The sequence below is a fragment of the Mastigoproctus giganteus genome, chromosome 1 (assembly GCF_048544385.1).
Source record: "Mastigoproctus giganteus isolate SK-2022 chromosome 1, ASM4854438v1, whole genome shotgun sequence".
NCBI classification, from domain to species: Eukaryota; Metazoa; Arthropoda; class Arachnida; order Uropygi; family Thelyphonidae; genus Mastigoproctus; species Mastigoproctus giganteus.
In genome coordinates, this window is record NC_143575.1 from 157,382,215 (window position 1) to 157,407,972 (window position 25,758).

The 25,758-nt window shown below is 38.6% G+C and overlaps 1 protein-coding gene across 2 annotated transcripts in view; it reads right to left on the reverse strand.

Annotated features, from left to right (window-relative positions):
- Positions 1 to 25,758, reverse strand: part of LOC150091210 (ankyrin repeat and BTB/POZ domain-containing protein 1-like) — a 309,182-nt gene that overhangs the window by 173,664 nt on the left and 109,760 nt on the right. For both annotated transcript variants that reach the window (XM_090382805.1, XM_090382813.1), the window contains one exon: positions 15,283 to 15,436. In XM_090382805.1, the coding sequence (XP_090238931.1) occupies positions 15,283 to 15,436 (154 nt within the window). The remainder of the gene's footprint in view (positions 1 to 15,282; positions 15,437 to 25,758) is intronic.

Sequence of the window (25,758 nt, forward strand, 5' to 3'; positions counted from 1 at the left end):
TGAAGTTTAACATCGACAAAAGTAAAGTACTGCATATGGGAAGCAGTAACCCCAGAGTAATGCATCAACTGTGTGGTACTACACTGACAGTAGTAGAGAATGAAAAGGACCTGGAGTAATTGTGCAGTAAGATATGAAGTGCAGACGGTCTGAAAGAGAAGCTCATGGTGTCTTGTCAATAATATACAGGAATTTTTCTAGTGGGATAAGGAGGTGATTATCCCCTTGTATAAGGCAATGGTCAGGCCTCACCTTGAGTACTGTATACAGGTCTGGAGGCATCATTTTAGGAAGGATGTAGAACTGCTGGAGCGAGTGTAGAGAAGGGCAACAAGATTAGTGAATGGAACAAAGAGTTGCTCTTACAAAGAAAGGCTTAAGTTTTGCAAATTACAGTGTCTGGAGACTAGGCACCTGCGAGGTGATCTGATTGAGGTTTATAAAGCCTTGAATGGTTTAAGCATGCTCAATGCTGATGGGATTATTCCTCTTGCTCAGAATAATCACCTGAAAGGCCATAAATTCAAATTGAGGAAAGACAGTTGTAGGATAGATGTGCGGGAAGTTTGCTTTTAGACGGCGTGTGGTTGATGCTGGAACAAACTTCCATCTGTCGTTGCAGAATTTGATAGCTTAAATAGATTCAAGGCAGAACTAGACAAACATTTGGAGTGAGTGGATGGGTAAAATTAGAAGGGTTTTTTTTTTTTTTTTTTTTAAGGCTGATGCTATATAAGCTTGATTTCTTGCATCATTTGCCTTTACTAATGCTAATGTTAACCCTGCAGTAGTGATACCAATAAAGTTACAAAGCTGACTGGTGACAAACTTTCTTTTTAATTTCTGGAAAAACTTTTTTGGATGTTTTGAATTCTGCTTAAAGTATACCAATACTTCATCTTTGCTTAATGGATTGCAATACTAATTAGCTTTTAATAAACCAATTAAATATTTAAAAATGCTATATTTTTTTCCACCTTTTATTTTCAAAAAGGCAAAAAAAAAAAGAAAATATTAATTTTGCTGAAAATTAAAAAAAAAGCATACACACAAAATATGAAGATGAAACTGTCAGTTGCTTCCATTTTAAAAAACTGTAAGAAGATTTATGTTTATTATCTGTTTAAATAATTTAAAATTTTTTTAATATATATATATATATATATATATATATATTAGGTACTATTATTCATTACAATTTTCAAATTTTTTCAAAAATTTGGTGCACCATAAAGCGAGAAAAATTTGAATATTACACATTTTGCTACCTCTCTACTACAAGTGAATATCGTTTTCTGTGTTTGAATTATTATCCAAAAATAATAACAAATGAACCTTTCAAATGAACTGTTCAAAAATACCTTATGGTAAGACCATTAGATATATTATGTGAAATTCAGCTAAATATAGTTATTTTCAAATAGTTATAACTTAGTTAAAAATATTTACATTTTTATCAGTCAAATAAATCTTATTTCCCTGCACAAATAATAAGGGAAGTTGACCAGGACTTAAGTTTTCACTATAGCAAAATTTTATTTAAAACAGTATTTGCTACTATAACAGGATTTTAACATATTGAGAAAAAATATATTTTTTATAATGTGGCATGTAATTAGGTACCAAAGGTAGAATGCAGTACCCCTTATTAGTTTGAAAGTGGGAATTCCATTTAAGCTATAAATTCAAATTATAGGGGTATGTATTGTATGAGTGTATTTCTATCTGGGTAATTTCCCTAAGAATCACACTAAAAAAATCTGCTATTGTGATCAGTGTTGCAGCATTTCTGCATAGCCAGTTATGTGTACTACATATTTATTGTTGGATTGTGTTGTAAGACTGTCCACTTAGCAGCAAAAAATCACCTGGAATTTGGCTGCTAATTCTTATCCTTTGCCATGAGAAGAAGGGCCATCTGCACCATTCATTGATACTCCATAACAGCTGTCCTCTGGGACCATGAGGTTCCAGAGGGAAAATCCTCTAAAAAAATTTTTAAAATATTTAAAAAAGAGAAAAGAAAATGGGTTGATGGGAAGTGGAGAGAAGTTATAGTAAGGATTAGATTAGGGTTGAGATAGTAAGCAACCTGTGGAAGGGAATGCAAGATTAGGGGTGGCCAGCAGCCCCCATTGTGTGTTATTTTACATATAATATACTGTGTAGCAGCTTCTTGGGCAGGTATTAACACTGTGTGCAAGTATAGTGTATGCCTCCAGAATGCTAGGATCAAACTCATCCTCCTCCTCCACCAATGGGCCTGTGCCGCATTTGGGTACACAACTGTGTTCTGCCAATCCCTACTGGATTCATCTGGGCCTAGTCTATACTTAGGATGTTAAATTTTGTGCTCCAGATCTAAATTATTTCATTTTGCCTTTAATTATCTATATTCTGAATACTGCTTATGAAAAGGAGAAGCTGTCTTTTGGTGAGGGTTTCTGATTTTTCCTTACTTTTGTTTGGCTATACTTAATAACGGTTGGGGACACTAAGTTGCCTGTCCCACCAGGGGGGGGAAGAGGAGTAGCTGAGAGAGTGACTAACAGGAATGGGGGGAGAGTTCCCTCCATTCAGTCTAAGATCAAGGTTTTTTCACTCGCATATTGATTTCTTTTTATTTTCACCTGTTCTCATATTCACTCATCCACAGTCATTCTTTTATGCATACCAATCATGCATTCTCTCATTCCTGTTTTTATTTACTTAATTTTAACATGTGCCTGTGTGTCATATAGGTTACTTCCTCATAAGATTAGTACATTAAGTCAAAGTAGAGGAGAATGTATCCCTATTATGCCTTCTCTCCTTCCCAGTCAATCATTTCTCCAGTTAGAGGAGGAGTAAATATAGTAATATTTCAGTAATGGTTAGAAGGGAAGATCAGAACAGTTATGTCATGTGAAGAATGAAGTCATTCCTACATACTATTAGAAGGGCATAAATTGGGTTAGTAGACAGTGTGTCAGCCGTTCGTTTCTGCCCTCCATAAGGGGCAGTTGGGATTTGTGGAAATATACTGCTCCTGCTAACCTGAGGTGTTACATCCAGGAGTTCTTGAGGCAAGAGTTAGCTTGCTCAAGCAGTCAATTCATGGTACTCTGAGTGAGTGAGTGCTGGTGTTACAGCCAAGAAACAAACTGCACTGCAGGCAGAAGTACCAAAATGAATATGAAAAAAAAGAGGAGGGGGAAGAGGAATAGAATGCAGTGAGCTACTTGACCTCCAAGGCCATGTGTATGGGGGACCCAGCTGTAAATCTGTGAACTTATCTATCAAGTAGCGAGCCAGAGGAAGCTAGATATATAGTAGTGGGATGGGGGTAGTGGTAGTAGTAGTAGTAGTAGCAGTGGCATTTGATGCAAAAAAGAAAGTGTATGAGCTTACGCAGCATCAGCCAAAAAAAAAAAAAAAAATCACACCATTCCCTCCAAATGCCTGTCCAGTTCCTCCTTAAATTTATTCAATCTATCAACTTCCACAACGACAGATGGAAGTTTGTTCCAGCAATTAACCACCCGCTGGCTAAAGGCAAATTTCCGCACATCTAATCTACATCTGTCTTTTCTTAATTTGAATTTATGCCCCCTTAGGTTCGTAATCTGAACAAGTGGAAGGATCCCATCAGAATTCAGCGTGCTCAACCCATTCAAGGCCTTATATACCTCAATCAGATCACCGCACAGGTGCCTAGTCTCCAGCCACTGCAATTTCCAGAACTTAAGCCTCTCTTGGTAAGAGGATCCCTTCATTCCCCTCACCAATCTTGTTGCCGTTCTCTGTACATGCTCAAGTAAATCTACATCCTTCCTATAATGAGGCCTCCAGACCTGTAAGCAGTACTCAATTTTTTTTTTTTTTTTTTGGTAGTTGTTGGCACATCGGCTTCTGTGGCCATAATGCACCTCCCAAGGTTTTTGCAGTACTTTGATCCAAGCCCGAGGCGGGATTCGAACCCGCGACCTTTGGGTTGCCAGGCAGGCACTTTACCCACCTGGCTAGCCTGGTCGGCACAGTACTCAAGGCGTGGCCTGACCATTGCCTTATACAGAGGGACAATCACCTGCTTTTCCCTGCTAGCAAAATTCCTATATATCATTGACAAAACCCCATGACCTACCATGGCAGCCTGTCTGCATTGCTCAGAAAACTTCATATCTGACTGCACAATTACTCCCAGGTCTTTTTCATTTTGTCATTTTCCCAGGTCAAAGTGAATATGAAAAAAAAAGGGGAAAGGGGAAGAGGAATAGAATGCAGTGAGCTACTTGACCTCCAAGGCCCTGTGTATAGGGAACCCAGCTGTAAATCTGTGAACTTATCTATCAAGTAGCAAGCCAGAGGAAGCCAGATATATAGTAGCGGAATGGGGGGTTAGGTGGCCCAGTGTGTGTGTGTGTGTGTGTGTGTGAAATGCATAAGGGTAGAGAATTATTACAGAATTGCAATAAGTTTTCTTTTAGCCAGTGAGATGTTAATCACAGAAATAAGCTGTCTGAAAGTTGAAGCTAACAGCTTGGGGAAATTCCTACATCAGGAGTAATTTTACTACACTGAGAAGAACATATATTTTTATAATGCAGCCTAAAATTAGGTGCCAGAGGCAAATATGCAACAAATCCAGTAGTCTGAAGTTGGACACTGCTTTAACCTGTAAATTCAAATTAGAGAGATAGAAGGAATTCTCTGTGGCAACTCAGTCAGCACAATACATTGCAGTTTGCCACTCATTTGGAGAGGTCTGTGTCTGATTCCCATTAATGACTGGAGGAACTTCTAAAATCCTCTTCATTCAAGGCTGTAGTTAACTGCAGATATAGGGTGTAGGGGCCCCCTCTGCAAGTTATTCTGGGGTTTTCAGCCCACACAAAATGCAAATCGGCTCACAAACACACTTCTATAAATATAATACACTGTTGTTGTTATTTGGTTTTTTAGGTGCATTAGCAACTAAGGCCATATTGCTCCGGGGATATGTGGTGGTCATTCCCTGACCTTTTCACATCCTCCGTATTTGGTGGTCACGGGCTCGAACCCTGGTCTAATCAAGAAGCGTGTGCCACGCACTGCTGCTCCTGCCCACCTGGCTATGGAGGTGCCTGCACATAATACACTAACAGTTATGAGTGAAACTTGGAGGCAGCTAATACCAATATATATATATATATATATATATAGGGATGGTGGTACAGACTGGACTATAGAAAGACAACTTCATCTGCAGAAGATCAGTTAGAATAAATCAGAGATGTTGATAATAAGAAAAATCTTTATTTCTCCTTCAGCAACATCCCAAAGTTATGTGTCACTTTGCAACAACATATCTACTCATATGAAACTCGTGATGAATAATGATCATCAGGCAACATGGATGAAAAACACTATATCTCTAAAAAAGACAGAGCTTTATTTTCGCCGTCAACATTTCAAGTGTATTACATCGCACAAAGGATCATTTTGGCCATAAAAAAAAAACAGGTAAAAGTTCATCAGTTGATATCTTCTACCCAATAACTTTGAACCATATGATGTTTTATTTTTTTTTATGAAAACCCCAAACACGAGAGGTATTAGAATCTATAGTACTTAGTACCGTGCCTGGGTTGGAGGTTGAGAAGATGAAAGAAGATATTTGTTGAGATCAGACTTGAACTTGTGTAGACTGTAATTTTCAGGAAATACATATGAAGGAAGGTTGGGCGAAGGTAAAGAAAGCCTCCACAAGAACGATGAGAAACGCCGGATAACTTACATCGCATCTTGGAGGCTACCAGGCTTTACATACCAACTAAGAAATATTGTTCAAGGTTTAGGAATAAATGGTTGTCAGATGAACTAATGAGACATGTGGCAGAGAAGAAATATGCATGGGATACATACAAATTAATGGGTGACATGGAAGCCTATGATAGATATAAGTTGGTCTGTAACCAAGTCACAAAGGAGATTAGGCAGGCAAAGGCAGACTATGAAAAATCCTTGGCAAAGGATGCAAAGAAAAACAGAAAAGAGTTCTTTACATATTTAAACTCAAGAAGGAAAGGGATGAATCAGATTGGTCCACTGGATATTGATGGTTCAACAGTTGAGGATCCTGCTCAGGTGGCTAACAATCTAAACGAGTATTTTGCATCTACATTCACGCATGAGGAGTTATTCAGGAAGGAGAATGATATAGGTAAAGTAAACATTGGCAGTGAGCTGGATGATTTTGTAATAACTGAGAGGAAAGTGGAAGAGAGATTGTTGAGGATAAACATAAAAAAGGCACCTGGGGTGGATGGGATCTATCCAGTTATATTAAAGGAGGCAGCAAAGGAAGTAAGCAAACCCCTAGCCATAATTATGAGAGCTTCTTTGGGCTCAGGGGAGGTACCCATAGACTGGAGATGTGCAAATGTAACCCCAATTCACAAAGGAGGATCAAAGGCTGACACAAGTAATTATAGACCTGTTAGTTTAACTTCTGTTCCAGGTAAATTAATGGAGGCACTGGTTAAAGAAGCACTGCAGGATCATCTAGACAAGAATTCAGTTATAGCTCAGACGCAGCATGGTTTTGTTAAGGGCAGGTCTTGCCTGACCAATTTGATTGGATACTATGATGTAGTCACAAAAGAACTGGATGCAGGGAATAACTTTGATATTATATATTTGGATCTTAGAAAGGCTTTTGATACTGTTGCACATGGAAGACTGCTGCACAAATTGGAGCAGTGTGGCATTGGAGGCAAATTGCTGCTATGGATAAGGGGATGGTTGAGTGGCAGAAGACAGAGAGTGGTAATCAATGGACACTGCTCAACGTGGACTAATGTTATTAGTGGAGTTCCTCAGGGTTCAGTGTTGGGTCCGTTGTTGTTTTCGGTGTTTATGAATGATATTGATGATGGGATATCAAGTTTAATGTCCAAGTTTGCAGATGATACAAAGGTTGGCAGGGTTGTGAAGGACACTACTGACACTATGCTGCTGCAACAGGATCTGGAAAGGTTGAACAGATGGGCTGAGAGGTGGCAAATGAAGTTTAACATTGACAAATGTAAAGTACTACATATGGGAAACAGTAACCCCAGAGCAACGTATCAACTCTGCGGTACTACACTGACAGTGGTGGAGAATGAAAAGGACCTGGGGGTAATTGTGCAGGCAGATATGAAGTTCTCTGAGCAGTGCAGTCGAGCTGCAAGAGTAGCTCATGGTGTCTTGTCAATGATATACAGGAATTTTTCTAGCAGGGATAAGGAGGTGATTATTCCCTTGTATAAGGCAATGGTTAGGCCACATCTTGAGTACTGTATACAGGTCTGGAGGCCTCATTTCAAGAAGGATGTAGAGCTGCTGGAACGGGTACAGAGAAGGGCAACAAGATTAGTGAATGGAACAAAGGGTTGCTCTTACGAAGAAAGGCTTAAGTTTTGCAAATTACAGAGTCTGGAGACTAGGCACCGGCGAGGTGATCTGATAGAGGTGTATAAGGCTTTGAATGGTTTGAGCATGCTCAATGCCAATGGGATTCTTCATCTTGCTCGGTATAATCACCTCAGAGGGCATAAATTCAAATTGAGGAAGGACAGATGTCGGATAGATGTGCGGAAATTTGCCTTTGGCCAGCAGGTGGTTGGTTGGTGGAACCGACTTCCATCACTCGTTGAAGTTGATAGCCTAAACAAATTTAAAGCTCAACTGGACAGGTATTTCAAATGAACGGAGGGGTGAAATGGGAGTGGTGTGTGTGTTTTTTTTTTTTTTTTTTTTTTTTTGGCTGATGCTGAATAAGCTTGCTTTCTTGCATCATATGCCTCTACTAATGCTAATGCTAATGAAAAACAATATATCTCTAAAAAAGACAGAGCTTTATTTTTGCCGTCAACATTTCAAGTGTATTACATCGCACAAAGGATCATTTTGGCCATAAAAAAAAAAACAGGTAAAAGTTCATCAGTTGATATCTTCTACCCAATAACTTTGAACCATATGATGTTTTACTTTTTTTTATGAAAACCCCAAACACGAGAGGTATTAGAATCTATAGTACTTAGTACCGTGCCTGGGTTGGAGGTTGAGAAGATGAAAGAAGATATTTGTTGAGATCAGACTTGAACTTGTGTAGACTGTAATTTTTAGGAAATACATTTGAAGGAAGGTTGGGCGAAGGTAAAGAAAGCCTGCACGAGAACGATGAGAAACACTGGATAACTTACGCGGAAAATTAGTTTCCCGATACGACACTCTAGCGCTGCTTACTCGGTAAACAGATAGTGGGTGTTATCGGTCTGGAGCAAAGTCAAGAACGATATATTGATTGACAGATAGGCGTGGCAAACGATGTGTTGATTGGTGTACGAACACAATACATGATAACATCGGTTTAGTATCACTTTAGCAGCACTAATGATAACTTGTCCTAATCGCACATGCCCTAACCTTTTTTCACCATTACAGTATTTCGTAATGGTGAAAAAAAGGTCAGGTTACCTCGACTTGAATCCCATGGGAGCTTGAACCCCTCCCAGAGTGGAGTGGGTAACCTAACCTTTTTTCTTTAGAATCAGTCACATTTAGAAATACATTCATAAAAAATAAATTTTTTTATGACTGTATTTTTATTTTCTTGATGAATAATGTGCCCTAATGGTGAAAATAGGTCAGGTTACCTCCATTTGAATCCCATCGGAGCTTGAACCCCTCCCGAAATGGAGGGAGTAACCTAACCTTTTTTCTTTAGAATCATGGGTGGACTAGCACATAAATTGTTTATTAACAAAATATTAATTTTTTATTAGTGTACTTTTATTTTTAAAGACACTCATGCAGATACACACGTATCATAACATCAATCAGCATCGCTACTATTACCTGTTCACCATTCATTACAAAACTATTATGCACCGTTCTTTACTGGTAAATACACATCATAATGCCAACCAATGACTACACAGTAGCTTGTCGTCTGTCACGCCCACCACCAATCATTTCATTGTTTGCCACGCCTACCTGTCAATCAATACATCTTTCTCCATTTCTGCTCCAGACCGATAAAACCTACCGTGGGTTTACCGAGCAGGCAGTGCTAGAGTCCGGTGTCAGGAAACTATTTTTCTGCATAAGTTATTCGACGTTTCTTGTCGTTCTCGTGCAGGCTTTCTTTACCCAGCCGAAGGTTGTTCCAGAAAATGGCAATTGAATGAATAAACGAGGAAGATGAAAAGTTGGTTCTGTGAGTTTCAAGTTGGACAATAAATGGATGTTGGCTGGTGGCGGCACGTGTTCGGACTGTTTTGAAATTGAGAGCAAGAATTATAGAAGTCAATTCAGAAGAACAGTGCCCATGGAAGTATTTGTAGAAAAGGCATGTGGCAGAAACAGTACGTCTATGAGACAGAGAGTGAGGAGAGACTCTGTTAGAGATGAGACAACAGTTAGCCCAACTGCCCTCTTTTGAATGGAATCTAGAAGCCTGAGAGAGGTTTTGGGGGCACGCCTCAGATGTGGGAACAATATTCCATGGTAGGGCTGATTTGTGATTTGTACAGCATGAACAGCTGTTTGGAAGAAAAGTAACACCAAGAGCGAAACAGAAAAACAAGTTTTTTAGGTGCAGAGGAAGCAATATTTGTAATGTGTTTGTGCCAAGAGAGATTAGAAGTAAGTGTAATCCCAAAAGAGATATATCATTTTGCCTAGAAATCGGAGTGTCACCAAAGATAGGCATAGGAGCAGAAGAATCCTTTTTGCGAGATATGAGACAAGGCTGAGTTTTAGAAGGATTGAAATCAACTAAGTTGTCTTTTCCCCACTGGAGATCACCATTTAAGGAATTGGTAACGGATATTTGAGAAGTTGAAGGTGATTGAGCAGGGCAAGGTTTCTCAAAATGGAAAGTGGAATGCAATGTGCTATCATCGGCAAAACTATGGATAGGATTTCCAGTCAATGGAAGAAGGTCATCAATATACAAGAAGAAAAGAGTGGGGGAAAGAACTGAACCTTGGGGGACAACAGCATTAGTGGAAAAGTTAGAAGACAGAGAACAATCTACCCTCACCCTCAGTACATCTGTGATCAGAGAGAAAACTGGATAACCAATTACAAAAAACAGTTGGCAAACTATAAGATGGAAGCTTGTTTAGACGACCTTTATGCCGAACACGATCAAAAGCCTTTGAGATGTCAAGAGCAACTACCTGTGTCTCACCAAACTTTTCCGTTGAATTTGTTTGTTTTGATTTTATTGGCGCATTTGCTACTAAGGCTATAATGCGCCAAGACCATGTCATTTATAAAAAAATTTAAACTTTCAGTGACCTAATTAGTTAGGTCACTATGTCAAGAGGTATAAGAAAAATGTAAATTTTATAAACGAGCAAAAATATTTATTGATTTTAAAAATCTAAAAATAGCAGACACATTGTCATTGTCGGATAAAATCTGACTGAGTGTATACGGCTCAGTCAGATGATTAAAAGCAGTAAAACGGATATTACTAAAATCTGGACAATCAATTAAAATGTGTCTGATAGTTAAAATTTTGCGTGTGCGTGTGCCACAGGACACACACATAGGAGGGTCATCAGCCCTCAGCAAAAACGAATGAGTTAAATGACTGTGTCCTATGCGAGTCCGGGCAAGAACAACTTCCTCCTTATGATTCCTGTGCAGACTAGACTGCCACGGTTCAATTACAGGCTTTATACAATATAGTTTATTCGCAGTCTGTCTATTCCACGAGTCCTGCCATTGGGAGTGCATGTTTTGGTGTATTATTTGCCTGTAGTCTGTATAGGGGACTGACAGGCAGCGGTTATTATTGGGAATTGCTGATTTGGCTGCGGTGTCAGCCAAATCATTTCCCCTAATCCCAATGTGGCTGGGAATTGAGCAGAAGCGGATATCATATTCACATCCAAGGAGAAAGTGAATCTTCTGCTGAATACTAGACAGAACTGGATGAGGATTATATCTCACAGATATTAAAGCCTGCAACATGCTGAGGGAATCAGAATATAAAATGAACCGTTGGTATTGGCATTCACTAATGTGATCCAAGGCTAACTCTATAGCATGCAGCTCTGCAGTAAATATACTGCATTCAGAGGGAATCTGCTCCGAGTAGTGCTGTCTGTAAAGACAGCAGCAGATCCCACATATGACTCCGACTTCGAGCCGTCTGTGTAAACTGGCGGGAAGTCAGAATGTTCAGCTCGGTGTGCTGAATAAAGCTGCAGGTAGACCGATGATGGAGTGTCCGACTTTCCCCAATTTCTAAGGGACAAGTCACATGCCGGGACATGAGCATGCCAGGGTGGAAAGGGTTGCTTTGGTGTTTGGGCAACCTTGTCTACCTTGATATTAAGTTCTTTGAGTAGCTCTTGGAGACGAATACCAAAAGGACGATTGGCAGTCTTACGGGTATTGTATAAATTTTCCCATCTTGGCTCAAAAACGAATGGCCACGTAGGATGGTCTGGCAGGAATTTCAGTTTTAAAGTGTACTTTAAAGACAACTGCTTACGTCGAAGCGATAACGGTGGTTCGTTTGCTTCGACGTATAGGCTCTGGACAGGAGATGTGCGATATGCTCCAGTAGCAATACGTAGGGCCTGATGAGGGACGGGGTCCAGCCATCACAGGACACTGTCTCTGGCTGAGGAATATACCTGGGACCCATAATCTAGTTTGGATCACACAAATGCACGGTAAAGCCGAAGAAGGGTACAGCGGTCTGCTCCCCAAGATGTAGAGGAGAGCGAGCGGAGAATATTAAGCCCACGTGTGCACTTTGTGCGGAGTTGACGAATATGATCCAAAAAGGTGTTTTTTTTTTCAAATATGAGTCCCAAGAATTTTATGTTCGCTGCTACTGGAATAGCATATTGTCCAAGCCTTAATTCGGGTTCGGGATGAAGATTACGCTTACGAAAAAAGTGTACGCAAACGGTCTTCTCCGGCGAGAACCTAAAGCCATTAGCAAGCGCCCAGGAATTCAGATTATCAATGGCTTTCTTGTCTTTCAATAACCCTCATGTTGCACGACTGACAAAAAATGCTAAAGTCATCAACATAGAGGGCACTGTTTACAGTTGGAGGAAGTTGTTCTGTGATTGAATTTATTTTGATGGCGAAAAGCGTGACACTTAATACTGATCCTTGTGGTACTCCCTCCTCTTGGCTGAAGGAAGGAGAGAGTGAGGATCCCACGCGAACTTGGAAAGATCGATTGGCTAAAAAGTTTTTAATAAAAATTGGGAGTTGCCCCCTAAGACCAAGGCTATGCAGATCTTTTAAGATGCCAAATTTCCAAGTTGTGTCATACGCTTTCTCATTGAATTTGTCCATAAATGAGTAACATAAGCCAAAATATCACCAGTGGATCGACATTGACGGAATCCATACTGGCAATCGTTGATCAGACGGAAGGTTTCTAGGTAGTTTAAGAGCTGGCTGTTAATTGATTTCTCCATTACTTTAGAAAGAGTAGAAGTAATTGCAATGGAACGATAATTGGATGGGAGGGATTTGTTACCCTTTTCGGGAACTGGCTGGATATGAGCAAATTTTCGAGCAGAAGGAAAAACACCTTTGGAATAAGAAAGTGAAAAAAGGCGGCAAAGAACAGGAGTAAGTTCAGGAGCACAGGTTTTGAGAAAAAGTGGAGAAATACCATCAGGACCTGGAGCTTTCTTAGCATCAAGATTCGTCAAAATCCTTCTGACATCATTTTGACGGAAGACCACAGGAGGCATTGAATGGAGCATGTTAGGAATGGTGGGGGGTGTTTTACCAATATCATTAATGCGTGTGTTGGAAGAAAGATGGGATGCTAGCAGGTTGGCTTTATCCTTGGCCGAAATGACAACAGAACCACCTGGATTGGACAGAGGGAGCCCAGATGGGCAAAAGTTGCGGCCAGTAGCTTTGGCAAGAGACCAGAATGCTCGACTACCATTAGGGCAAGAAGCAAGTTTTCTACTCTTATCCTGTTCAAAATCTAGTTTGGACTGATTAAGAACTGCTTTACAATTGTTGCAAGCTTTAGTGTAGGCAGAAAATGAAACTGAAGAATTGGAAACAAGCCAATAATGATAATCAACATTCTTCTCTTGAATAGCCAGCCTTAGCACATTTATTGGAAAACCAAGGTTTAGATAAAGGATGAGATTTTAAAGTGGAGTGTGGAATAAAAGATTCCATTCCTACAAGAATAATTTCACTGACATGATCTGAGCAAACAGTGACATCAGAAGTTTTGAAACAGTAATCCAACCAAGGAAAAGAAGAAAAAAAATCTCGCACGTCATCCCATTTTGCATTCTTGTAATGCCAAACAATATGAGGTTGGGAATAGCCATGAGAAAAAGTATCTCATGGCTATTCCATTGGAGAAGAGACGGCTCCATTGGAGAAGAGACGATCACCAAATTGTGATCTGAGGTGCCTAAAGGACCGCTCACTTCGACCGTGTACTTAGAAGTGTTGTTTGTGAGAAAAAGATCAAGCGTGTTGGCTGTATGGTTAGAATTGTCCAGTATTCTTGTAGGTAATGAACAATCTGTGCAAGGTCATCGGTAATTGCAAAAGCCTCATCATCTCGACCAGCTGTATCAGTGTGACTAGAAAATGGAAGCCAGCTGGAGTTGTGAGCATTAAAATCACCAAGGAAAATTACCTCACTGTTAGGAAAGTTGGACAGGAGAAAGTCAGTTGCAAAGAGAGGAAGTCAAGGAGCTCCAAGTGATTGGTGGAGTTGGGAGAATGGTATAGACAACAGATTGACACAATGAAGTAGAGAGATTTTAAGCCAGAGAAGATCAAAGGGAGGAGATTCCAAATTACCAAGTCTCTGACAGGGAATATCAGAACGGATATGCACAAGTACTACCTTTGAGGTGAAAGGAATCATTGAATTAACTGAGATTCTGTCAGAAAAAGTACATGGGGTTTGGCAGACTGCAAGTGGAAATGGCCGTTGTTAAGATTAGAATTGAGACAACATATATTTGTGAAATGAACTAGGAAGTGTTTGGGAAGTTTAGATCTTTTCGCAGATAAGCTTACTCTATTAGTTTGACAATTCATGGTGTATTCGATAGTAAGAAAAAGTGGGGGGAGGGGACATGCTGTATGAAATAATGAGATTTTTGGATATGGAATACACATGGTAAGAATATACCCAGATCCTTGACATAACATGGCCTCGACAATGCCCCCCAACATATACACTACTTGAACTCCCTACAGTCACTATCTGGCAGAGTAGAGGTAGCAAGATTATACACTAGCTGATCCGGAAGCCTCCTAAAGAGTTAACAATAGGTTCAGTCCGGTGTACTAACTATCGGCCGGCCTGCAAACACCGTTTTATTGCTGTAACCTTGAAATGTAAGGAAGATTAGATTTCTGGAGACTAAACATGGGTTCCACCACTTCAAGCCTCCAATAAGCATTGGAGTTAGATGATTCTCATCAATCTCTGGTTGATGAGAGTCATCTACCACCTAGTATTGCCTGGTAACACAGAGGGGCAGCATTCCTCTATATGGTGTGGGTGCCACACCTTAATCCCTGCTTATGTTGGTTCATACCTGGGAGGTCACCCACAGTGTGCTTGTGCATTCAGGTTATACTCAGAATTACTAACAGTCCCACTATCGTGAAGGTACAAGCAGAGGATTTGGCTGTCACAGACTGTCCGGAATTTACCGAAATTGGGTCCACTTGACTTGAATGTCACCCAAATATCAGTTGCATCAGTGTTTTAGACTCCCAGGTAGCAAGTACAGCTTGTCTGGCATATCTAAGAGAATGTCTGTGACAACCTCAAGGACCATTTTGTTATCATATTTAATCTTTTAACAAATAGTTAAGCTTTCTTATTGTTGTTATATGAATTTATATTTGCATGATGCACAGCACTCAACAACAGATATATAGAAAAGTGACATTCTTTTCAAAACAGAATATGGGGCTTCAATTAAATGAAAAGAAGTAAATTTGTAAACCTGAATAAAATAAAGTATATTATCTGAATACTGAAAGTTCATTATCCTTTAGTATGTTATATTAAGAGTAAACTTTTTTGTTTGAATAAAATCAGAACAGCTGGAATACATTCGTTGTTAAACTAGATGTTTCACTTTATAACTGGATCTTTCAGATTAATTTTCACATTCTGCTTCATATAATATAACAAAATTGAAGCCATACAAAGCAAAGAAATAATTATTTTACAGAAATTATATTTTTACATATGTGAAGAAATCAAGTATTTCTTCATACCCATGGTAGATTCACAACTTTTCTATCGCTCCACCTATTTAATAACATTTCTCCAAAGTATTCACAGCGTGCATAAAGAATGCATCGGTGTGCAGGGAATAGCTTGCCACATATGTGAAAACAGATGTCATGGTATTCACCATTTTCTAAACACCTATGAAAAGCAAAAAAAAAAAAAAAAAAAGTCTAAGTTCTGCTAATACTACATTCTAAAGAATACACTCATAAATATAATATCGCTAAATTATAAATTATTATAAAAACAATAAATTATATTTTTATAAAAATTAACTAATATAAAAAGAAACTCAAGGTAATAGACAAGTTCAAAAATTAAATCTTCAGAACTTTTAATCCACTATAAAGATCAAACTATGGTACAAATATATTTGACATACTCTATATGAAAATGAATAAATATTAGTCATCTTCAAAGCCAGCATTTCCCAAACTGGTGTCCACGAAATGTTCAGTAGGGAGTATCAAGTAATATGTGTTTTTATATATATATATATATATATATATATAAATATATTAATCAATTTTATTTAATGGTATCTATCTGTAGGGAATTATGCGTATAAGGACCAAACTAACAAGTTAGTAAAAGTAAACTAGCTTTAGCCTGGAAAGTCTATATAAAATTATATTAATGGAAATAAAAATAAAAAATGATGAACTATGAAAATAACAATAAAAAATGATAATAAACAATGAAAATAAAATTGTAAATAACACTCTTCCACTTGGTCATCAGTCTGCTACTTCTTCGGGGTCTTTGACCAGACTGATAGCCAGACTAAAAGAATGTCTCATACCTACCCATTTCTGTTGTCCCCATTCCAGTTTTGCCTGATTTTAATTTTTAGGTGATTATATAGAAATTAATAGAAATTAAATGGGAAGTGCTAATAAATGAGAAAAGATAATATGTGTTAAATTTAAATTTTGTAAAAATAGTGTCAGAATCAGCAAACTAGGATAGGTGACACAAAGCCCAACGAGTATGTATCAGATTAAATAAGAATGGGTTCTTACTTCCTTCTTGTACTGTGGTGGTCAGACTGAAAAGGGATCAATTCCTGCCTTCTGGTTGTTTTATGTGTGCTGATTAAATGATACTGTGCAGCCGCGCTTATCACTGACTATGGCGTGATGGTGAAATTGATGTAGGCAATATGCCCTATGTCAATGCAAATGTTCTGATAGCCTTGAGAGGGGTTTTTATTTGAGTTAGTTGAGGGATTTGCTTCTGATGGTGGAAGGAACCTATATAAATGAAATGATCTGTTTATACAAGTACAATAAGTGTTAGTATGATTAAATTCAAGAATTATGTTATGAAAAAGTGTTAATGTAAATATATAGGAAATGCTATCCCCTGGACAAGGGCCGGTATAGCCGGTATAGCTTTTCTAAGGACAACCCATGTATGTCCAAGGGGATAGCTATATACATATTTACAGCCTCCTTCAATGTCAATTTTCACCCTGTGTCTCTAGGTTTTATACTGTGTTTGTAATTAAATGAAGGGATATGAACGTTATTATGAGTTTAAAATAATACCTTAAGCGCGATTATTCTGTTTTTGGAAGTTTGATACAAGTTGATAAATTACAAATTATTAGATTGTCTGTTTGGGGGGGGGGATTTTTGGTCAGCCGGGTTACAGTGCGGTCAGACGACGAGCCTCTTCTGAGTGCAATAAACCCGGGAATCAAAATTAGGAAGTCATTTCTCTGGGCAATAATCTTTATCTTAGTTTGATGAAGGACACTGGTTTTAAGACAACCAGACAAAGATGGGCTACAGGCCATTTATTGGTGTTACAGTTCTAAACTGGTTCAGTATATTGGGATTGGCGTTGGGGTGGTGTAGGTTGAGGTTCGCAAGTATGGCCACTTTAATATGATGTCTGCTGTAATTGGCAGGTATATTATTCTTGATGAGAATATCTATCAGTTTTTTTTATTGCTTCCATAATGTTATCTAGATTATTGCAGATGTGTATTAACCTGTTTGTCTGATTTCTAATAGTGTTGCCATGGATATGTTTAGCCAAATTGCTCTCCCAGTTGGTAAGCTTTATAGCTGGGAAGCTAAAATGGTCTCTCTTATCATAATGTCGAGTGTAAACATTGTCATTGGTGCTAGTGATTTGGCTGTCGAGATAGCAAGTTTGTAGGTTGCTATCCGGGTTGGTGCGTTCTATGATTAAATCTGTGGGATAAATTTCCTGGGCTATAATATCAAAATTGATAACCAGGACATCATCAATGTATCTGTAGAATATAATTTCTTCTTTGATATTGTTTTCGAAATAATGCAGGTAAAGGTCGGCTATGGAGCAAGAACTACTAGCCCCCATAGCCACTCCCCTACTCTGCATGTAAATGCTGTCTCCCATAAGTAGGTAATTGTTTTTGACACTAAGATTAATAAGGTTGTGCCAATACTGTTTATTACATCCCATTATATTCTGATAAGTTTCGTAGTAGTGTAAGTGTAAAAGAACTTTTTTTAAAATCGTAAGTGTATAGACTTCTGATTCTATTGTTTTTGATGCAGTCTAAATATTTTCTGTTACCGGAGATAAATTTAGTATTAGTGAGTTGGTTGGCTATAATATTTAATTTGTTCTCCATTAAATTACTGGATGGTTTTATGTAGCTGTTTCTGCCAGAGGTGATGAAATTTTTTCCAATTGGAACTTTATGGAATATGGGGGATCCAATATACGAAAGGGTATCTTGTATTATCTATTTTTAATTTGAATTTTTTATGAATGGCTATAAGTTTTTTGGTAATTGAGCTAAGTGTGGAGTTCACAAGCTTATATGTATTGCTGAGGTCCATCTCCTTTTTAAGCGTGTCTATGTAGAATTTTTTGCATATAACGCTGAAGTTGTTATTAGCCTTATCTGTATTTGTAATGACAAATTTATTTTGTAGTTCTTTTGTTTTATAATTAATTCTTTTAAGGTTGTATTGTTTAATGTAATTTTGGTATGATTTCTTTGAATATAGCCAGGATAAGTTTGGTGGAAGTATTTATCCAACTTTGAAAGGCTTCTACTGGTGTGTTGAATTTGTAGGCGGTTTTAAAGGCAAATTGTAGAAGATCCATGTAAATAGATTTGCATGTGTTTTTTAGGTTGGCTTGGGTGTTGGGTCTGAATTTAGTTCCCTTTTTCATAATCTCTCTCTTAGGGTATGGTCCTCTATAATTTTAAAATTGCCTGTAATGATATGATTGTAATTCTATGTATTTTTTATATTTGTTTTCCTGGCAGTAACAGGATTGATCTGTGGTGTTCATATCAGCAATGGTATTTTTATAGTTACATATGGCCATCCCTATTGGCTTGTTGTATCTATTTCTGATTTCTAAGTTGATATTTTTTATGAGAAGGTATGTCTTGGTTTTATTTATGATATCTCTGACATTGACGTAGTCAAATGAACGATTAAGGAATTTTATAATGCAGTATTCTTTTGTTGTTCTATCTGGGTAATCAATTCCGATTCTGAATTTAAATATATCTTCTAAAGTATGGATGAGATCTATGTTCTGGATATTAGTGTGCATGGTGTTAGGGTCGGGCGTCACCTGTGGTTTCCCACATCTGCACCATATGTACACTGTGAAGAAATACAGAACACTGTAAATGCCAGAAAAAGTGTAGTGGTTTGAATGTGTAATATTGTGTTGGGTTCTGTTGTGTGTCTTGGAATTTGGCCACAGGATCCCTGATGGGACCCCATGTTGTCTGCACACACCACTAGGAGGTAGCCAGGCTGCCCATTATTCTCTGGCAGGTCTCCGTCAGGGTCGCCTGAGCTTCCTGAACGGAGACCAATTCAAAAAATATAAAAATAAAAATAAACAAAAAAATAATAAAAAAAAACCAATAATAATAAAAAATAAATAAATAAAAAAATAAAGTAATAAAAAAAAATAGAGTAATAAAAAAATAAATAAATAAATAAATAAAATAAAATAAAATAAGTAAATAAATAATAAAAATAAATAAAAAATAAGGTAGAGTGCAGCAGTACAGGGTGTACGGAAGAAGATGGGGGATGACAGTAAGAGTAAGGGATGTAGGTGAGGGCATCCCCTAAATTGACAGTAGAGCATATGCCCCACCAGGAGAAAAGGGGGGAGGGGATAACTCCAGAAGGGTAGAAAAGCCACTCAGCGAGAGTGCTGAGTGTGACTTATATTTTGCGGTGCAGTGGTCAAGACCACTGGAGCTTACCCAACCATATGGAAAGTTAGCAGGTAATCCTACTCTGGATGCTCCAGGGTTAGCAAGTCGATACTGGTAAAACGGTCAAGTACAAATTTTTTATTTCAAGTTTGAGTAAGTCCCTTACAGGTTTGTATCCCTGGCTTGAGTTGGTTGTAGAGTCCTGCGCCTAGAAAAGAGGTTCTGTGCCTACTCCGTTAATGATTTGTAATATTGTTCTTCAGAAATTAACAGGTGCTCCTGTCCTTGAGGTATGTGTTGGAGTCTGGTGTACAGTGTTCCTCGAAGATTATCATAAATTGGGCAGTTATAAAGAAGATGGTCCCAATCTTCAATTTCTCCACATGTACAGTAGGGGTTATTGATGATTCCCAAGGTAGTCAACTTATGATTTATAGAGCCGTGTCCAGTTATAATATATGTACAGTAGAGGCCAGGAGAGAACCAAGGTGGCAACTTTGGATAAACTAGTTTGACATCCGGGATGAATTTCTTAGTTATCAGGTCCTTGTCCGTCTCCTCCCATCTTGTCTGCCAGATTTGTAGTAGCATGGCAGCTGGTTTTTTCTTTTCTTGCTTACAGTCAGTGCGGGTGTCGATGGTATGTCCAAAGATGGTAGCTGGGATTCCCCGCGACAGGCAGTAGTGCAATCCTCGACGGATAATCTCCAAGTCAAGGGGGAGGACACCTGCAAGAACCTGGAGGGCCGGAGAACTTACTGTGCAACAGGCCCTGGTAATGGCAAGCAGTATACTTCGCTGAATTGTTTCCAGTTTGCATTTATTGCGAACAATTATTGCTCTATGGTACCAAATCCCGGATCCGTATGTAATAACAGGGAGGAATATAGCGTTATACAGGAGTTTGAGTGTTCTCCGGTTCAGACCCCAGTCACACCTGCTTACTCGGACGATTAAGGCTGCATAATTTCTGATTTTTTCTTGAAGGTATTAGAGGTGCGGGAAGAAGGAGAGCTTTGAATTCAGGATGATACCCAGGTGTTTTAGGAAAGTTACCAGCTTGATGGTTTTTCCTTGTACCTTGATCTGAGGAGGCCTTGATATTTGTAGGGTGCCTTTGAGAAGTATGGATTGTGTCTTCTGTGGAGAAATCTGGAGTTTGTGTAGAGTCGCCCAGTCCTGTAAGATCTCTAGTGCTTGATTTCCAGTGGCCTCGAGAGCTGCTCTGGTGTCCGCTGCGATGGAGATGGTAATATCATCTGCAAATGCTTGGATAGTAACAGGGCCCAGATCCAGACCAAGTAACTCATCAAGGACGATGTTCCAGAGGAACGGGCCGAGGACCGAACCCTGTGGGCAGCCTCTGTAGATAGATTTGGTGAGTTTCTGGTATGGTGAGGAGAGTTTTTGGTAAATCTTGCTTAATGCTTTTGGTTTACTGATTTTAAGAGCAAATAGGGTATTGTGTATAGTTTTAAAATTCCTCCAACTGCATCGATCATGTGCTCTACGAGCGGCATCGCAAAGTGTCGTGCCCAGAAGTTCAGTGATCCCATCCTTTCACCTAGTTGCAGGTCTTCCTCTGCACCTCTTCCCCTTGATTTTCCTTCCATTATATATATATATGTAGGGGCCTCCAGATCTGGAGCAGTGGCTCCCCACTTGGAGCAGTGGGGAGCCACTGCTCCAAGTGAAAACCTCTGACAAAGAAACACTACCACTAACAATTAAGCAAGGAGTATATTTCCCATCATATACTTACTGCTTGAACTAAGCCAGTTATGTATTTGAGAAATAAATTAATCTAAGTAAAGCATTAATTCTCCAGTGGGGAATGCTAAGTAACAATAGTCTTGTTATAAAAAAAAAATAATAATAATTCTTCACTACCTTACTTCCAATGAACATCAATACAGGGGAAAAGAAATAAAAGCACTTTGTAAAAAATACAAATACCTATTACTTGCAACCCTGTCTTCACACCTGCTGCTCAAAAAAAAAAAAAAAAAAAAAAAAACAAAGAGAAAACAAATGTTTAGTTTGTATTAGTGCATCACGTCGATTGTTGTGTTCCGTTGCACCACAAAAAGACAAATTTTATTTCGTTATTTATGTCAGGGATGTTGCAATTTTTTTATAGTAAATTTTTTATTTCTATTTTTTTTTTGTTTAGAAATCAAAAAATGATGGGTAAACACAAAAGAGTTGCGCTTTCAGTTAAACAAAAACTTGAAATTATTCAAAAGTTCGAAAAGGATGCATCCATTAAATTTCTAATGAATCATAATATTGGTGACCAAACCATACACAACACATAAAAAATAAAGGGAGGCTATTAGACTTAAAATCGACATCGCAAAAAATAAAGGAAGCATCGGATTGGATACGCGAGTTGTGCATGGTAAGTTTTTCATTTTTTCTCTATTGTCATATTTTTTACGTAAGTTGCTGAACATTTTTCAATACAGTAAGTCCCCGACTTACAAAACTACAGATTTACATAAATTATTTTTAACTCCAATTTTTTTTTTTTTTTTTTAATTGCAAAATTTAAAACAAAAAAATAGTAAATAAGTAAAATAAGCGAGCAATAACAACAATCACGGCACGCACAAATTGCACAAGTGAGATACAGAGTAACAAGCAAAAAAATAGGAAAGAAGAGAAGATTCTTACAATTTATTTAGGTTTTTTTTATATATATATGACTGAAGATTTCAGTGAAGACACACATTTCACCATAATAACATAAAAACCCACAGAATTCCAGCTATCAGTATTTTTGCAAATTCAAAAAGATAGAATTTACTACCCATTTATAATCAGATGCACAAACAGAAAAGCCCAGTAACACGGAAAGTGCAAATTGTTTTATGATAGTGACCTCCCGAAATGTGCTTTAGTAAAATGTGAGCTCGCATGGGGGTGATAATAGTGAGTTTTCGCCTTAACTCTGTGACGTTCTTTACAGAAAATTTCATTTTGACCATTATCATGGTGCCGACTAAGAGAATAAGTTACAGCGGTACTAGTCAATCTACCAAGAAAAGGAAAGCAATCGATTTGAATCAGAAAATTAAACTAATAAGGATGTAAGAAAATGGTCAAACATTAATAAGTATCGCGCTGAATTCAGATTTGCCAATAATATAATATAGTAGCAATATGTTATTAGTCATTCCTGAGTTACGAAAAACTCGATGAAGTAAGAAGTCCTGGAACGTATCTCTTACGTATGTCGGAGACTTCTGTATTTTTGGATTAACTGGGAAATAAATTATTCGGGATTTGTTTTTTACCATCTATCCCAGAAAATCGAGAGTCTACTGTATATGTAACAGTAGACTCTCGAATGTAACTAAATAAGGAAAACTGCATTTAAAACAAAAAAGAATCTATTCACTTTTAGACTGCTTTGAAATGCATGGACATGTCATGCACTAATAAGTGCATGACATGTGAGTCCTTCTGTCAGAGGACCACAGGAGTCACTGAGAAGAGTGAGTTGCATCTACATTCACGCATGAGGAGTTATTCAGGAAGGAGAATGACGTAAGTAAAGTAAACATTGGCAGTGAGCTAGATGATTTTGTAATAAGTGAGAGGAAAGTGGAGGAGAGATTGTTGAGGATAAACATAAAAAAGGCACCTGGGGTGGATGGGATCTATCCAGTTATATTAAAGGAGGCAGCAAAGGAAGTAAGCAAACCCCTAGCCATAATTATGAGAGCTTCTTTGGACTCAGGGGAGGTACCCATAGACTGGAGATGTGCAAATGTAACCCCAATTCACAAAGGAGGATCAAAGGCTGACACAAGTAATTATAGACCTGTTAGTTTAACTTCTGTTCCAGGTAAATTAATGGAGGCACTGGTTAAAGAAGCACTGCAGGATCATCTAGACAAGAATTCAGTTATAGCTCAGACGCAGAATGGTTTTGTTAAGGGCAGGGCTTGCCTGACCAATTTGATTGGATACTATGATGTAGTCACAAAAGAACTGGATGCAGGGAATAACTTTGATATTATATATTTGGATCTTAGAAAGGCTTTTGATACTGTTGCAGACTGCTGCACAAATTGGAGCAGTGTGGCATTGGAGGCAAATTGCTGCTATGGATAAGGGGATGGTTGAGTGGCAGAAGACAGAGAGTGGTAATCAATGGACACTGCTCAACGTGGACTAATGTTATTAGTGGAGTTCCTCAGGGTTCAGTGTTGGGTCCGTTGTTGTTTTCGGTGTTTATGAATGATATTGATGATGGTATATCAAGTTTAATGTCCAAGTTTGCAGATGATACAAAGGTTGGCAGGGTTGTTAAGGACACTACTGACGCTATGCTGCTGCAACAGAATCTGGAAAGGTTGAACAGATGGGCTGAGAGGTGGCAAATGAAGTTTAACATTGACAAATGTAAAGTACTACATATGGGAAACAGTAACCACAGAGCAATGTATCAACTCTGCGGTACTACACTGACAGTGGTGAAGAATGAAAAGGACCTGGGGGTAATTGTGCAGGCAGGTATGAAGTTCTCTGAGCAGTGCAGACGAGCTGCAAGAGTAGCTCATGGTGTATTGTCAATGATATACAGGAATTTTTCTAGCAGGGATAAGGAGGTGATTATTCCCTTGTATAAGGCAATGGTTAGGCCACATCTTGATTACTGTATACAGGTCTGGAGGCCTCATTTCAAGAAGGATGTAGAGCTGCTGGAACGGGTACAGAGAAGGGCAACAAGATTAGTGAATGGAACAAAGGGTTGCTCTTACGAAGAAAGGCTTAAGTTTTGCAAATTACAGAGTCTGGAGACTAGGCACCGGCGAGGTGATCTGATAGAGGTGTATAAGACTTTGAATGGTTTGAGCATGCTCAATGCCAATGGGATTCTTCATCTTGCTCAGAATAATCACCTCAGAGGGCATAAATTCAAATTGAGGAAGGACGGATGTCGGATAGATGTGTGGAAATTTGCCTTTGGCCAGCGGGTGGTTGGTTGGTGGAACCGACTTCCATCACTTGTTGTTGAAGTTGATAGCCTAAACAAATTTAAGGCTCAACTGGACAGGTATTTCGAACGAACGGAGGGGTGAAATGGGAGTGGTGTGTTTTTTTTTTTTTTTTTTGGCTGATGCTGAATAAGCTTGCTTTCTTGCATCATATGTCTCTACTAATGCTAATGCTAAAGAGTGTTCTGGATATGGTAGGAGGTAATTTTCTGAAATCATCCACACAAGAGTCAGAAAAAAAGTAGGATGCTAGTAAAGTTGGTTTTATCTTTAACTTAGGATGTACGAGAGGTTTCCGAAAAGTAAGGTAACACATTTTTCTCTCAATGATGTTTAATAATGTGAAGTTGAAATTACACACCAAGAAATAAGTGAACATGTACTAATTCTCCACAAAGTCTCCAGTTTTATTGATGCACTTGTCCTAATGATGGATCAGTTTATCAATACCAGTACTGAAGAAGTCATGCCCACACGCAGTAACCAACATCGCACCGCCTGATGAACTTCCTCACCAGTGGTGAGATGCTTTTCTGAAAAGTGTTTTTTCAGAGGGCCAAACAAATAGAAGTCTGAAGGCACTAAGTCTGGGCTGTAGGGGGGGAGATGTGACAGAGTTTCCCAACGATTATGGCGCAACCACTCACGAGTGGTGTAGGCAGTGTGTGGAGTTGCACTGTCATGCAACAAAATCATGCCGCCTGTCAGGAGTCCTGGTCGTTTGCATCGAATTTTGGCTTTCAGTTTTTCCAACGGTTGCACAGTAAAGCTGTGCATTGATTGTTCCTTCCTTCAGCAAGAAATCCACCAACAGAACGCCTTGGCGATCCCAGAACACTTTGGCCATGATATCGATCTTCAATGTCAACACGGCCTGCTTAAAATTCATTGCACCAAAAACATACCTGCTTCTTTGTCATCACCTTTTCGCCATACACAGCAACCAGTTCACAGTGAATGTCACTTAGTGAAGACCTGTTTACTTGCAAAATGCAAATAACTTCACGAACACCTATTTTGCACCACACTCACACGGTAGCCGCCATTTTGCAAATGGAATCCGCTGTTAGGTGACAGTACCGCAACACTGCACTAACAGTCTTTTTGAATGTCATTAATGAGTCTATCTGTCCACTGCATTTCATCTCATTCCCTTTCACCATTATTAAGAAAAAAAATGTGTTACCTTATCTTTTGGAAACCCCTTGTAACAGAGTATAAATGGACATTAGCTTAAGATGTAACAGAGCGAT